The sequence below is a fragment of the Chaetodon trifascialis genome, chromosome 3 (assembly GCF_039877785.1).
Source record: "Chaetodon trifascialis isolate fChaTrf1 chromosome 3, fChaTrf1.hap1, whole genome shotgun sequence".
NCBI lineage: Eukaryota > Metazoa > Chordata > Actinopteri > Chaetodontiformes > Chaetodontidae > Chaetodon > Chaetodon trifascialis.
Genome location: NC_092058.1, coordinates 28,099,814 through 28,116,058, shown reverse-complemented (window position 1 = coordinate 28,116,058; position 16,245 = coordinate 28,099,814). Strand labels below are relative to the sequence as shown.

The 16,245-nt window shown below is 40.6% G+C and overlaps 1 protein-coding gene across 1 annotated transcript in view; it reads right to left on the bottom strand.

Moving 5' to 3' along the window:
* Positions 1 to 5,460: 5,460 nt before the first annotated feature.
* fbln2 (fibulin 2) overlaps positions 5,461 to 16,245 on the bottom strand; it is a 68,845-nt gene continuing 58,060 nt past the window's right edge. The window contains exons 15-18 of the mRNA XM_070959730.1: positions 13,905 to 14,021; positions 12,276 to 12,404; positions 8,250 to 8,373; positions 5,461 to 6,448 (exon numbers count right to left, since the gene is read on the bottom strand). Of these exons, the coding sequence (XP_070815831.1) occupies positions 6,088 to 6,448; positions 8,250 to 8,373; positions 12,276 to 12,404; positions 13,905 to 14,021 (731 nt within the window). The 3' untranslated portion in view covers positions 5,461 to 6,087. The remainder of the gene's footprint in view (positions 6,449 to 8,249; positions 8,374 to 12,275; positions 12,405 to 13,904; positions 14,022 to 16,245) is intronic.

The window sequence follows — 16,245 nt, the reverse complement described above, 5'->3', positions numbered from 1 at the left end:
CTGAAACCATGGGTATTAATGGAATTTTCCCTTTGCAGCTATAATGGCTGCCACTCTTCTGGAAGGCTTTCCACAAGAATTGGGAGCGTGAATTTTTGTACGAATTTCTGCCCAATCAGCCAAAAAATCATTCTTGAGGTCAGGTGAGATATTGAACCCCAAAACTGCCTCCGATGCTGTGCCATCGCTGTGTGAATTCGTATGTACGTCACTTTGGATAGGATAAATGTGTCTGCCAAATGAATAATTGTAATTGCAGGGATGTTGGATGAGAAGGCCTGGCTCACGGTTGCCATTCAAAAATCTTCCAAAGGTGGTCAGTGGGGTTGAGACCGGGGCTCTGTGTCTTTATCGGTTTAATTTCGTCATACTGGAACTGGAAGTAAAGGCCCCTCCCTAAACTAACCCACAAAGTTGGAATTGCCTAATTGCACTTTGTTTTAGCATTAAGAAGACCCTTCACAGCACATTACCCCCTGCTCCACCAAACTTTAAATAGGGTACTAAGCATTCTGACAGGGGTTGCAGTGGTTATGCTCCAGCAGGAGTATTGGTTAGCGTACAGTCTGAAGCACTGAGGTGCAGAGTTTGAGTTAATTTGGTAAACTGCCTTGCAGCCGGTAGCTGTTTGAAGTAAAATGTGCTGGATTTCTCCATAGCACAGTGCCTAAGCTCCAGGCCTCTTCACCATCTACCCGTAAGAGCCAAGCTCCACTTTCTTCACATCTGCTTTTAAGATCAAAGCTGGTCGGCGTTAGTGCTCAGCATCAGGGTCACTGATCACTTTCGATTCATTGCGTAAGCTCTGATGTGCTTTTACAAGAGTTTTACTGATATATCTCTGAAGGCTGTCCTGATGGTTTTGTAATGGAGCTGCCATGATTCTACAAGAGTCTGTCTCTGTCTCTCTGATTCTTATTCTTACGAGCTGTCAAATCCTCTCAATCAACATTTATATTCTACATATACATTTATGAAGAACTGAATTTTATGGATAGCTCTGGAATTAATATACACTACTGAACATGTTGAAGTAAAATGCAAATACCAAATAAAATCTAACTGCACTTTTAACCATTTTATATGCTTGTGGTCAATGTGGAACTGACATCACTGACTGGCTGCTATTCATTAGTTAAAGGCAATATTGGCTAACGTATGCTCTATATCAGTGCAACCATTCTTTTTATGTTCAAAGATTACAGGGAGTTCTATCGCTGACAGGGGTCTAAGAGAAACAAATGAGGTTAAGAGTTAAGTGTCTCAGTAAGACATGACAGTGAGCCAGCATGCACAATACCAACACCCTGGAACAAGCTTGACTAAATGGAATGCTTGTTGTTATTAATGTAATCAATTATTCATTTGAATAATTTGTTTTAAAATGATTAATGTGAAGGGCAGCACGGTGGAACAGCAGGTAGTGTGTGTGCCTCACAGAAAGAAGGTTGCTGGTTTGATCCCCAAGCGAGGCCTTTCTGTGTGAATTTGCATGTTCTTCCTGTGCATGTGTGGGTTCTCTCCGGGTACTCCGGCTTCCTCCTACAGACCAAAAACATGCTCATTAGGTTAATTGGACTCTAAAATTGCCCCTAGGTGTGAGTGTGAGTGTGAATGGCTGTCTGTGTATATGTTGCCCTGCAATTGACTGGCGACCGGTTCAGGGTGTACCCCGCCTCTCGCCCGCTGACAGCTGGGATAGGCTCCAGACCCCCGCAACCCCGAAAGGGATAGGCGGTATAGAAAATGGATGGATGGATGAATTAATGTGAACTAATTGATATATTGTTAGTTAGTTGAACCACACTTACTCACTCTCTTACTCACTGTTAGATCAGAAGATTGGTACCACTATTATAGGTGTACATTAGATATGAAGCTGCAGCCAGCTGCAGGTTCGTTTAGCTTAGCATAAACAACAGAAACAGGGGAAGCAGTTTAACAGAAACAGCCTGGCTAGCAACTCTAAAGCCCACTAATTAATAAGTCATATTTGTTTTGTGTTATCCATACAAATATTGAAGTATATGGAGTTTTAAATCTGAAAGGACATAATAACTGTAGCTGTTGAACAACGGCAGTAAAAAGTGTATTAGTCCCTCTGAAATGTTGTGGTGTATCAGTAAAAACTAGCATAAAATACAAATATTCAAGTACCTGAAAGTCTACATGTGACATTGAGTACTGGGTGTATGTGTCGATCTTATGTTTTACATAATTAACATCATCTCCGTCTTAATTCATGCAGCGGAGCAATCAGCTAGCACACCTGGTATTCAGTAACTATTGTTTCCTGACACCTCTACCTGCTCCTGATCATGGTTTTCAGCCTGAAACCTCTTATTCATTCTAAATGTTTTGCAGATACACTGAAACATACTGTATAATCTATGCTGAGGTTGCAAGTGTGAAAACCTGGGAAAACTGTGCAGTAAATGTGGTGATTACCTGTTGGCATTTAGGCATCTACAGAATGATGTTACCAGAGGTCTGGTTGTTGTCATGTTACAGTAACACTGTGGGACCTCATCAATTATATTTAGTTGTCTTGATAACCCTTTGAAGCTGAGATAGATAATCAGAGATCACACCCTCACATGTGTGGGACGCCACCTCAATGGCCGGATGTGTTTGGGCTTCAGCGGAGAGGAAAGAGGCCTCCCAGTGCAGACCAGTGTCACTGCTGCACTGGCTGGGCAGTTTCCTGAACAAACTGTCTAATCACACAAAACACAGGGGACTGTAAGGACCTTTTTTTTTTTTTTTTTTTTTACTTCTTGAGGTAAATTAAGATGTGCATAACATTTTCTTATTTCACTTTCATATTATATTATATTAAAAACATAACACATTAGTCATTAGTCGTTTTGTAGGTTGACAAAAGTACAGATCAGGTCAAATACTTACTAATGAACGCCTACAGATGGATGGAAAAACATTAAAAATTATGTGAATCACCACATCTGAACTCAGCGGAACACCTATGGGAGATTTGGGAGCACTCTCCACCATCCACCATCATCAAAACTCCAAAAGAGGGAATATCTCTTGGAAGAATGCTGCTCATCTCTCCAGTTGAAGAATGTGCCAAGCCACAGTGAAGCTGCTCTGGAGGCTCGTGGCGGTGAAATAACATTTTTATGAAGACACATCCTGTTGCTATAGCTTCCACCCAAAAATATCAGTGTTGATATGATCCTGGATCAGTCACATGATACCTTGTATCAGTGTGGTGTTTATTTATATTGTGACCTGTGAGAGATTCACCCTGCCTACTTTCCATTTGAAAGGCTATCTGTTGGGTTGTATCAATAGGCTGACGTAACAAAGCACCACACACTTTCCGGGTGGGCATTTCGGAGGGTGTAACACACACTAAATGTTCCTTGTGGAGCAGTGGAATAGCTGATTAAAGCAGCTAAGATAAGGACTGCTCAGACTTACTGTGAAGCAGTTAATTTTCAAAATAACATATAAATGAAAATGCTGAGATACTGAGAGTAAAATAAATGAGTACTCACTGACTTGAATATTTATTATATCTATTTTTAATGTCGTTCTGTCTTATGTAAGTCACTTTGAATTGCTTTGCTGTTAAAAAGTGATATTCAAATAAACCAGCCTTCAATAGAGTGGGGTCACTTTCAGGGGCTGCGGCCTTGGTCTGTTCATACTGTCACCACTAGATGGAGATGTTGTCTCTCTGTTTACTCACGTTGGAGCCTATAGGCGCTGCACAGAGCTGAGTCAGGGCTGTGCAGTTTGAGGAGGAAGAAGGTGAAAGAGGAAGATAAAAAAGCAAGGGGTGAAAGACAAAGCAGAAGTCCAGGAGCCCCCATTAGCAGAACTGTCTGGACCAAAACTATCATTAAACATAGAAATGTGTCTCTAATCCACACGGCACAATGTCTGAGTAGGTAGAAGATGTTTGTTCTGCATCACTCACAAGGGTAAGTCTGGAGAAACCATAGATCACTTAACACTGTGACTTAGACAGTCACCTGGGTTGATTGTTAAGGCAGATTTTTTAAAAATGTAGTTCTCATGAGAAAATTATGAAAATGTGTCTTTCTTTTAGAAGGACTTATTGCTCCATGTGACAAACTGATGTTTAAAGACACTCTCTTTCCATTGAATGCAATGCAACACTGATTACACTAATACTACTTACCCTGACACATACAAAAGGGTCCAGCAGCAGCGATACCACAGCATCAGTGTCAAGAACTGATGTGGAAAACCTGACACTGACCTTGAGTTTGATCTGTAATTTTATAGAGCAACTGACAACAGTTTGATCATCATTTATTGATTGGTTTATAGATGTCATGTGGAAGCTGAAGCTGTACAGGCTGTGTGAGGCCAGTCTGGAGTTACAACAGCAGACTGATTCATTCCTGCAAACTACACAGGAATTTGTCGAGTGTATACAAAATTACATGAATTTTACCCTGAGATAATTACAACACAGTAACATACAAAGATATGTGCAGTAATACAGGAAAGAATATGACACTTAAAATGATCAACAGTAACGCTTCATTAATATTCTCAGTGCTGTAATTTACCATACAAGACTTGTTTTCTAGTGACATTTGCGCTGAATTTGAACACTTACATGTCATCAGATCACATTTTTAAAAAATAATATACACCGAATGCAGAGCAAAATTAACTATTTGAAGTTTCTGCTATTTTTATCTAATCACATTAACAAAGGTGGGTGGTGACTGTGGGGGCTCAAAACTGACAAACGTATATCAACAATGGAATGGAATGCATCAATAAATGACAATGTTTGACATATAATTAAGTCTAACACGAAATATAAAGATTTACATTTTTCTTTTGACCTCAACACTTGGTAAAATAAATCACAGCCTAAGTTATCTATCCATCCATCCATCCATCCATCCATCCATTTTCTATGCCGCTTATCCCTTTCGGGGTCGCGAGGGGCTGGAGCCTATCTCGGCTGTCAATGGGCGAGAGGCGGGGTACACCCTGGACCGGTGGCCAGCCGATCACATATTTACACAAACAACCATTCACACTCACACTCACACCTAGGTGCAATTTAGAGTCACCAATCAACCTAATGAGCATGTTTTTGGTCTGTGGGAGGAAGCCAGAGTGCCCGGAGAGAACCCACGCATGCACAGGAAGAACATGCAAACTTCACACAGAAAGGCCCTGCTCCGGAATCGAACCGGCGACTTTCTTGCTGTGAGGCACGCGCACTACCTGCTGCGTCACCGTGCAGCCCCTAAGTTATCTAATTCCAAACAAATTAAAATTTTGTCTACAATTACAATTTATTTTACTTTTATTTTACTCCCATGCTGAACCAATCTTATAGAAAACAGGTAAATGATTATAACTCTAAGACAAAAAAAAAAGAAAAAAGAAAAGGGTAAGCACAAAAAACTTTCCTTTTTTTGACCAACTGATTGGAAAGGAAAAACAACATAATTCATAGACATATTGTTTTTCCACTCTATTAAGTTTGACTATTTGATGTGTTCAGGCATGTTTTTGACTCGTAATGACTCGACAGGCTTCAAGTACATTTTGTCAGTTTTGTTCCTCCATCGTGACAAGTGCTCTTAAATTCTAGTGCTGTAAAGGTTTATTTGATTCCTCAGGCTTTCATGAATAATTGTCTTAAAAATGGACATTTAAATAAAGCGGTCAAAGACCAGTTCTTCAAGAGAGCAGAACAAAACCAGCAGCCAGAGTTGGTCAGTGACCTGTGCAGCACCTTTCCACCGTCTGTACGAACCGACAGCTGGAGTAGACAAGCTAAAGCTAAAGCTAAATTACTTTCAATTGCAATTAATAAAGAGTCAAACTGAAAAATACTTTGGTAAATACAATGTTCTCAGGAAATACAACTGTCATAGAGAGTCTGCAGAAACAAGCAGATAACCTGCCACAAACAAAGAAAGCATACAGTAAGGCCTTTGGCAGCATTTTACAAGATTCTTGATTAATGCTTGATTGTGGGGAGGCGTTACAAAAAGAGTCTGCACTTAAAGTTTAGCACCATATGAAATTTCCAGTCCATCTGTGTGTTTCTTTCTGGCGTTACATGGTGCTGGATGTGATAAAGACGTAGATCCTGGCGAGGAATGAGGTGAACGAGCCCTGCCTCAGCAGCTTCATCTCCACGTCTATCAGGAAGTCTTTGGGCTCGCGGACTTGTCTCTGCAGGTAGACGGCCCCTGTGAAACTGTTCAGCTTCCTGGTGCTGAAGTAGCCCTCCTCATTGCCTTTGATGATGCCGATGATGATGTGATCACCGGAATATGCCGGGGATGGTCCGATTCGGAAGATCTGGGCGGGAATGATGATGTTGGTCTGGAAGCTGAGCTGGTAGTACGTGATGCGGATGGGGGAGTTCTGACAGTCTAAGGAATTACTGGGACAGCTGGTCCTCTCACAGCGTCTGAAGAGGACAAGAAGTCATGACAGAGAGACAGAAGGGAAGAGGATGGATAGGCAAGTTTTTTAGTAAAAAAATAAAAGTGACAAAACAATAAATAAATATCCTACAAATAATCAGTAAAAAACAAAAACCAGAGCTTCACTGACCTTTGTGAGTGCAGCTTGCAGTTGAAGGCTCAAGATAAAATTAAATAAAGGGTGTTTCTGAATGTGTCTGTAACGTAAGTAATCATATTCATACTGAGACCAAACTTAACAGCTCTTTCTGGGCCCTAAGATTCAGCAGTCAGATTTCTTGTTCTCTGGAGTGATCAAAAGAGAACAATGCATTCACACTGTAGCCTGTAGGGTTGTGAAAAAAATCACTAGAAGTCAAAATTAGTTCTGAGACTTGTAGATACTTGCAACAAATTATCTGCCTGCACTGAGCTACTGTCAGGGACGAAGCACAGGAGTTTAGTGATCATTCTGCTTAATGTGAACACAGCGTAAGAATGGTCACTAAATCAGCTCTAGAAGTTTTTAAAGTGTGGGGAAAGGTGTCACTTACCTTGACCACACACTGGTAGCTAGTGAAGTTACAAGCTACTCCCATTTCAGCTATTTCACATCTACTGTAAAGAGTTACATTGAACACATGCGCTCATTATTTTACGGTCATTCATGGCAACAAAACGTCTGGTTTTCAGAATCTCCCGTTTGCAGTGCAGTTGGGAAGGAAGGAATGCAAGGAATTCATTAACTACTTAACGGAGCTGAGTTTCAGTAAAGTTAGTTGTGTGAGAGTCTGTGCACCGCTACTTCATGCACTCCAACTCAATTTCACAATACAGTTATAAACTACTGGGAAATTACTGAAATTACACGAGCAGTATCACTACATGTAGCATTGCTTGTCAACATCACTGCGAGGATTTCTTGACAACAGAAATGAGCACAGACCAGCACAGTAACACAGTGCAGAGAACAGGCGTCCTGCAGTGGCCACTTACAGGTCTTTATTCTAATACTCTGTGACTGCGTTTCCATTACACATCAGAATTTACAACATGGACTACAACTTGATGCAGTGCACCATAAAATTTGCACAGCTCATGCCAAAACAAGAGTGTTTTAGAACCTGCTCCAATGAATCACAGGGTGGCACTAAAGGCAGACTGGGAGGCATTTTAATCTCGAATGTGTATCTGTGGCTGCCAAGTCCACTCATGAATGAAAGATGCCTCTCCACGCCGAGCCAGACCACATCACACTGAGGTTAATAAGGTGTCTCTTGATGGCATTGATAAGACGCCTCCTGTGGGCTGAGCAGAGTGTGTGCTGTTTCTGTCCACTGGAGCGCAGAGCGGGCAGACCTGCAGAGACGGCCCGAGGAAGCACCGAGCTGATCAAAACCATCTGACTTCATTGTACCGCTCGATGGGAGTCATGTTCGGTTACCAACCAGCCTCTACAGCTGCCACAGGTTCCCAGCTAACAAGACCCTTCTGTACAGCACGCTGCACTGTAAGGGCATGGATGTACTTCTCATTAGAGGAGCACAGGCAGAGTTAAACTTGGGGAAACCTACTGAAATATCTTACAGGTCAGTGCTTAAAGGGGCAGTACGTCAGGTTTAAAAAGCCCAGGTATTGCAAAATAACCATAATACAGTTAACCTGTGAGCAGAGACTTTATTAGTCCCGTTTACTAATTAAACTTAGGAAATGCTCTTAACATTGTCATCAAATAAGATAAACGGTGGCATTGGAGGAGAACATTTGAAGAGTCTAAAGAGGGAGAGAGAATGAAAGCTGACTCACGTGTCGGACACTTTCTTGTAGTTGTGAGGGCAATCAAAGGAGAGACATCTGAAGCCTCCCTGGAGGTTATAGCATGTCTGTCCATATGAACAGTTGTGCGTGCCAGTTGTGCATTCATCAACATCTGTAAAAAAGAATAAATAAAATAGATATCCACACTGACAGAAAAAAGGGTTTTCAATCATATAATTTTGAACATAACTCAGTCATCTTCCGCTCTGTGTTTGCTTAAAATTAAGTTACAGAAGGACATAAATATTGTGGGAAAGACATGTATTTGCTCTCTTGCTGAAAGTTAGATGATATGATTCCCTTTCATGTCTGTCTTGTAAATATTAAGCCACAGCCAGCTGGTGATTAGCTTCAAGACAAGTATAAAAACTACTGCTTGCTGAAAGGCGGCCAGGTGCTGAGTCTTATTGTCCATTTACCTGCCAACCAGCAGAGGCCAGACTCATATAATATATGCAGTAAAGACTTTGAAGGAATTTAAAAAAGTATTAAGTGTATTTATGGCAAAATGGAAGTTACCACTATTACCACTATATTGTGTGAATCCAGTCATTTCCAGTGAGAAACATGCTGTCTTCACGTAGAGACTCATTTTCCAGAGGAGTACAGAGGACTGATAGACAGCTTCATCACATGGTGCGACAACAATCACCTGAAGCTCAGTATCAGCAGAACCAATCAGCTTGTGGTGGACTGCAATGCTTCAAGTATGGATGCTGCTGCAAAGAAGCTACAAACTGTCAAACTTGGGTGCTTCACACACATCTTCAACCCGACAGCACAGAAGATCTAAACTCTCAGCACAGTTTGAAGGTGAACACCCAAGATTAGTGTCACCAACTCAGTATCTGACCAAAAGTGAAACATGGTCACAGTCTCCCCTTCTGTTCCTGAGGTATGGTGTTGAATAATGAACTGGAAAGTGTTTCTGCAGAACCTCATGATGTCACAGTGAAGGTGACCTTTGACCTTTTGGATAGAAAATGTCATCATCATTTTATCCTGTGAGACACTTGTGTGAGATTTTGTCAAAATTTGTGTATTAGTTCTTGAGTTATGGTTGAAAACCTGTGAGGTTGCAGGAGCCTCGACCTTTGACTACAGACCACCAAAATCGAATCACTTCATCCTTGAGTTCAAGTGAAAGTTTGGGCCAGGGTTAAGAAAGTTGTAAAGTGCTTTCTGAGCCTCCAGGAAGTCACTGCACCCAACCAAAACAGGCTGGATTCCAAACCACCTGCTATACTAACAGTATGTACTGATTTGGCCAAAATGTAGCACGTACTGTAGTATGCAGTACGCAAAGAAAAAGAAAGATCAGCAGTATGCAAAAAAACTTGGATGTCCTACTGATTTGACAAAAATTTCCATCTCTCAGGTAAATGTTCATCTTCCTAAAAATTGTGAAAACCCACATTTATAATTTCTTGTTTTTCAGAGGATAAGGGGATGCTGCACAGTAGTGGTGGTTTGCCATTAGCCGAGTTATTGTTTACTTCCACTTTCCAAAACAGGAAACCAGCTAAGTCTGGCCCAGCAGCCTTCAAAATAAATCAATTCAACAGTTTCATACTGCATACTGCTATGAAAAGCATGCTCATCAGTCGTATGTAGTAGGCTGTTCCGATTACAGCTATATTTACAATATAGCATGGAGCTCCCTGTAAAACCACAAACAGTGGTTTTACATCTCTGTTTGTGTACAAATTACACAAAGATGGTTGGGACAGTTTTCTTACACTGTATCAAAGGATGAATGAGATGAATGTGCATTTTTTTATGTAAATTTCAACCAAAAAATGAGATTCACAGCTGTGAATGTTATGTGACAACCCTCCCTCAAAATGCACTGTGTGGCACTGTTTTTTTTTTTTTTTTTTTTTTGTAATTAGCTCTCTTTATTCTTTTAAACAGGCTTTGATTTTCTTCATTATTTTTACATGTACAAAAGAAATGGGCTGAAACTTTTCTGAGTCACTGTGTAGGCACACAGTGCAGTTCCTTCTCAGTGTTATTTTTCTTCACTTTCAAAAAGTCTCAGATGTAGAGTATACACACACACACACACACACACACACACACACACACACACACACAGAACAAAAATATAAATGCAACACTTTTGTTTTTGCTCCTATTTTTCATGAGCTGAACTCAAAGATCTAAAACATTTTCTATATACACAAAAGATCCATTTCTCTCAAATATTGTTCACAAATCTGTCTACATCTGTGTTAGTGAGCGCTTCTCCTTTGCCGAGATAATCCATCCCTCCTCACAGGTGTGGCATATCAAGATGCTGAGTAGACAGAATGATTATTGCACAGGTGTGCCAGGCTGGCCACAATAAAAGGCCACTCTGAAATGTGCAGGTTTATCACACAGCAAGATGCCACAGATGTCTTAAGTTTTGAGGGAGTGTGCAATTGGCATGCTGACTGCAGGAATGTCCACCAGAGCTGTTGCCCGTGAATTGAATGTTCATTTCTCTACCATAAGCCGTCTCCAAAGGCGTTTCAGACAATTTGGCAGTACGTCCAATTGGCCTCACAACCGCAGACCACGTGTAACCACACCAGCCCAGGACCTCCACATCCAGCATGTTCACCTCCAAGATCGTCTGAGACCAGCCACCTGGACAGCTGCTTCAACAATCCGTTTGCATAACCAAAGAATTTCTGCACAAACTGTCAGAAACCGTCTCAGGAAAGCTCATCTACATGCTTGTCATCCTCATCAGGGTCTCGACCTGATTGCAGTTCATCGTCATAACCGACTTGAGTGGGCAAATGCTCACATTTGATGGCGTCTGGCATGTTGGAGAGGTGTTCTCTTCACAGATGAATCCCGGTTTTCACTGTTCAGGGCAGATGGCAGACGGCGTGCGTGGTGTCGTGTGGGTGAGCGGTTTGCTGATGTCAGCTTATGGATCGAGTGGCCCATGGTGGAGGTGGGGTTATGGTATGGGCAGGCGTATGTTATGGACAACTAACACAGGTGCATTTTATTGATGGCATTTTGAATGTGCAGAGATAGCTTGACGAGATCCTGAGGCCCATTGTTGTGTCATTCATCCACGACCATCACCTCATGTTGCAGCATGATAATGCACGGCCCCATGTTGCAAGGATCCGTACACAATTCCTGCAAGCTGAAAACATCCCAGTTCTTGCATGGCCAGCATGTCACCGGTCATGTCACCCATTGAGCATGTTTGGGATGCTCTGGATCGGCGTATACGACAGCGTGTTCCAGTTCCTGCCAATATCCAGCAACTTCGCAGAGCCATTGAAGAGGAGTGGACCAACATTCCACAGGCCACAATCAACAACCTGATCAGCTCTATGTGAAGGAGATGTGTTGCACTGCGTGAGGCAAATGGTGGTGGCTCCAGATACTGACTGGTTTTCTGACCCCCCCAGACCCCCCCAATAAAGTAAAACTGCACATTTCAGAGTGGCCTTTTATTGTGGCCAGCCTGGCACACCTGTGCAATAACCATGCTGTCTACTCAGCATCTTGATATGCCACACCTGTGAGGAGGGAGGGATTATCTCTGCAAAGGAGAAGCGCTCACTAACACAGATTTAGACAGATTTGTGAACAATATTTGAGAGAAATGGATATTTTGTATATATATATATATATATATATATATATATATATAGAGAGAGAGAGAGAGAGAGAGTAATGGTATATTGCAGAGTAACTGATATCTTGAATGAATGCATAAACTACTTCAGCTGCACACTGTCTACATCAACATAGTTTCAACTCATTTTTGATTCAGTTCAGATCAATTAAAGTTGTTCTGTTTGCTTGCAGTTTCCAATTTGTGGAAAAATACATTAAATAATGAGAATCAAAACACTTTTGAAGACTGTTTCACTTGACAGAATTAAATTCTAAATGCAGAGAACACAAATTACAAATGTAATGCATGTATGCAGTAAGACCCTGGAAAACTGCCTGTTCTGACATGCTGTGAGGTACTGCATGTTCATTAAGACTCACCTCTGCAGGTGCGCCCATTGGAGGACATAACATATCCATGAGGAGGACAGGAACACTGGTAACTGCCAGCAACATTGACACACTGGAAGGCACAAAGGTTCCCGATGCTCTGAGAGCACTCATCAATATCTGTTAATAAAGACACACACAGCTCATCAGTCAGATTAGAAGCCAGTGTGCAAGTCAAAGGCAGACTCAAATAAAGCAGTGGGTCTTTTCCTTTTTATTTGTGTGTGTGTGTGTGTGTGTGTGTGTGTGTGTGTGTGTGTGTGTGTGTGTGTGTGTGTGTGTGTGTGTGTGTGTGTGTGTGTGAGTGTTCTAAGTGTAAGTGTCCACTGTATTTTCCACACTCTGTTTCCTGCTCTGCTCTTCCACAGCCTCACTGTTGAGTACCATTCAGTTTAAACTGCTGCAGACACATCAGCTGCGTTTTTTGGGTGCTGAAGCAAAAGAGTGCTGCACAGCTGTTCTGTTCCTCCACTGTACTCCCCTCTGGTACACACTGCTCGTGTGAGAATTTATTGAGACTCAAAAATATTTGCACTGCTTTCTCGAGATCTGAAATGCAGACAGCTACTGATGTGACTTGCATGAGCCACTTTCCTCAAAGTACCTCACATCTTTAATATTATGTCAAGCTGACGGTGCAGCACCTTAATGCCTTACCTGTGTTACTTTTACATCCATCATTTTTTTTACACATTATCATGTAAAACCTGATTTGGTTGATTTTGAAAAGTACATACATGAGGTTGCAATAACAACTACTGTTGAAGGCTAATTTCAAGCCCCTCCAATTAGATTACATTTTTTGTGCGATTAGAAGTTTTTTCTTGCAAATGATTGACAGTATTGGACCCATGGGATGCAGGAAAAGGAGGGCATGTGTTTGTATTGTGTCTGCTACATTGTCTTTTTTTGACAAGACCAATAGGGGGTGCCAAAGTCTAAAACTTGTTGTTTTGGCCAATTCATGGGAAGTGAAAAACACATGCACTCCCTTTATTAAGCAAACCTGTACAATCTAATGTACTCCAGTACAACAGCTCTGACATATATTCTACCTTTACGAAGCTTGTAAAGTCAAGTTAATTTATCTATTTGTTCATTACTGAGGACGTAGTTTGTGGTGGTGTTTTACTGGACTGTATATTATTAAAATGTGTTTCTTCTGCCCCCAGTGGGCAACATTAGAGACATTAGAAATATAGTACAGTCCAGTTCATCATGACTGAAAATTACGAGCTCAGTAACATATATGTAGTTAAATTACCGCTTCTCTCGCAGTGTCAATCAAAACTGAACATTATTATCTTTGTAAAGGTAGAGCTGATGGCTGAGTGGTGCTGAACTAAGCTGGACCTAAAAGTGGCCCCTGAGAGTACCTCTGACATATAATTGCTTTCTTAAGTTGTTTTTATGAATGTGTTATCAATTATATATCTAAACTTCAAACAGACCACGAGTATCATATTGTAGGCCACTGTACGCCTACATATAATATTCATCTGAAGTTATGTGTCTGTCCAATTATTTACTGTCCTGTCCTACATTCAACCTCCTTTTAGATTTGTTTTTGGTCTCCACCAACTCTACCAGTCTCTGCCTCGTGAACTCGATAGAGAATACCTTCACAGGTGTGTCCGTCTTCTTTCAGGTAGTAGCCTTGGCGACAGTAGCATTGATATGAGCCGTAGATGTTGGCACACTCTTGGCTACACGGGTTTTTGTCACATTCATTTACATCTAAACACAGAAAAGACATGGTTAGAGTTCTTCCTGTTTTGCATATCAAGGATAAGGCTGGTTGTCTCAGACATCCCTATCATCTCTGTGGCATTCAGCCCCTTCAGAAAATGTAAGTCTTTGAAATTAAAGTAGTAAATCTTAAAATCAGTCACAAAATAAATCATAAACCAGCTGGGCACTGCGGTGTTTAGCGAATATTACTCAAACAGAAGGAAAGTGCATTTGTCGAGGACTATCAGATGAGGATTAATACTTAGTACTTGGGATGGCAGGATGGTGTATATGGACTGGGTCAAACTGAAGATAAGATAAGATAAGATAAGATAAGATAAGATAAGATAAGATAAGATAAGATAAGATAAGATAAGATATACCTTTATTAGTTCCACAGTGGAGAAAGTGTGTGTGTTCATGGTAATGAAGAAACATGTCACCCAGTGTAACAGTGTGACTGGACAATGATGGAGCTCTGTGACGCAGGGGAAACAGACATTTAGGGCCCTGTGGAATCTGTTTGACTTTTAGACTCCGTGTTATTTTTATCCAAATACCATGTTTTCTCTTTTTTCTGAATTCTGTGTTTTATGATTAAAGCATATATTGTCGTTAGAAAGAGTGTCTAATCATGTAGAGGATGGATAAAATGTAAACAATTCAATAACAAAATTGTCAAAATGTAATGAATATCAATGAATTATTTGACATTATCAGCATTATTTCTAATTACATGAATCTTCTGCAGGACAGCCACCATATGCAGCTTGAACACAGCGGGTAAGTGGATCTGATGAAGGCCACTCTAATGTTCAGGCAGCACTCCTCCTTGTTAATGATGCTTGACCTGAAACTAACGTATCTTTTTCATTTAATTCCTGGACTGATTTGCAAAAAAAGGAAAAATAAATGTCTGTTTAATGAAGAATTTTCTCAAGTATTTGCAATTCAGAAGATCATCACAAACCTTTGATTTCTGTTCATTAGCATAACAGAGCAATCTAGGGGAAACTGTATTTGCCATGGGAGGTTCACACAATCCTACAGAAATCATATTTTGAAGACTCTTAAGATATGATAGAAGGAATGTCTGAACTTATATGATGAATCTCAAATATGAATGCAAATATTACATATAATATAACATTTCACATTCATTGATCCACACTTTGACGTAGCATAATCATGGTTAATGAGGGGTTTTCAATGTGAAATCCATCAATTTCAAGATATGTAACAGGACACAGTGCTGTGTCCGTGGAGTTGGATTATTCTCTTTCATCAACTGTATGAAAGAAACTGATCCTCAAACACTGGAAAACCACAAACCCTCCTGCTATTACACTGGGAAAAAGAAATGTATCATTATTTGAACACAGAAAAGACAACAGCCAACAGAAAAGACACATTAACTCAGTCATAAGGGGGAAAGTATTATCAGCACTGAGTACAGAAAAAATGGCCTTAGTTTTAAGGTTTTTGGTTGTTTTCATTCTTTTTTTTTGTTTTGGTTTGTTAGGACAGTTGGGCAATAATGCTGCTTTGGGTATAAAAATGGAGTGGTAAGAATCTAAAGACCATGATGTTATTGTTGACATTTACTGTAAGCTGGTGAAAGATAATGGATGGGAAGGGGTACTCCATAGAGATGAATGGTATTCAAGGTATATATGATGTGTTTTTGGTTATTTCTATATAAAATATTTAATTTGATCAGGTATGACGATAATGAGGTGTTGTTGTTGTTGTTGTTGTAGTTGTTGTTGTTGTTGTTGTTTGGTTGCTACATGATTTTTTTAGGGTTGTTAAGACTCTGGGTCTTTGTTTTGTTGATCTGGGGGGTGTTTCTGGGGCATTGTGGAATTCAATTCAATGGTTTCTGATGTCATTTAAAAACATGTTTATTTCTATATTTATTGTCTGAAGAAAGCCTCAAATGTCTGGAACGAATTCATCTGCAAAGCACCAATCAAAATCTAATTATGCCGCTGCTCAAACCCTGACAAATGGAGCATGAACAGAAACCCTCATAACTTGATTAAGTTCTCTGAATAATGACTGTGACATGCTAAAAGCAATGTAAATCATGCTCCTGGTCAGCTTTGCTCTTTAGAGCACAACCATGTCTCCAACACACTGATGACTGACAGCACCTGAACCTGGAAACCATTATGTGTGCATGTCAGACGCCTCCACATCCAAGAGACGGAGACTAAATTAAATTCCA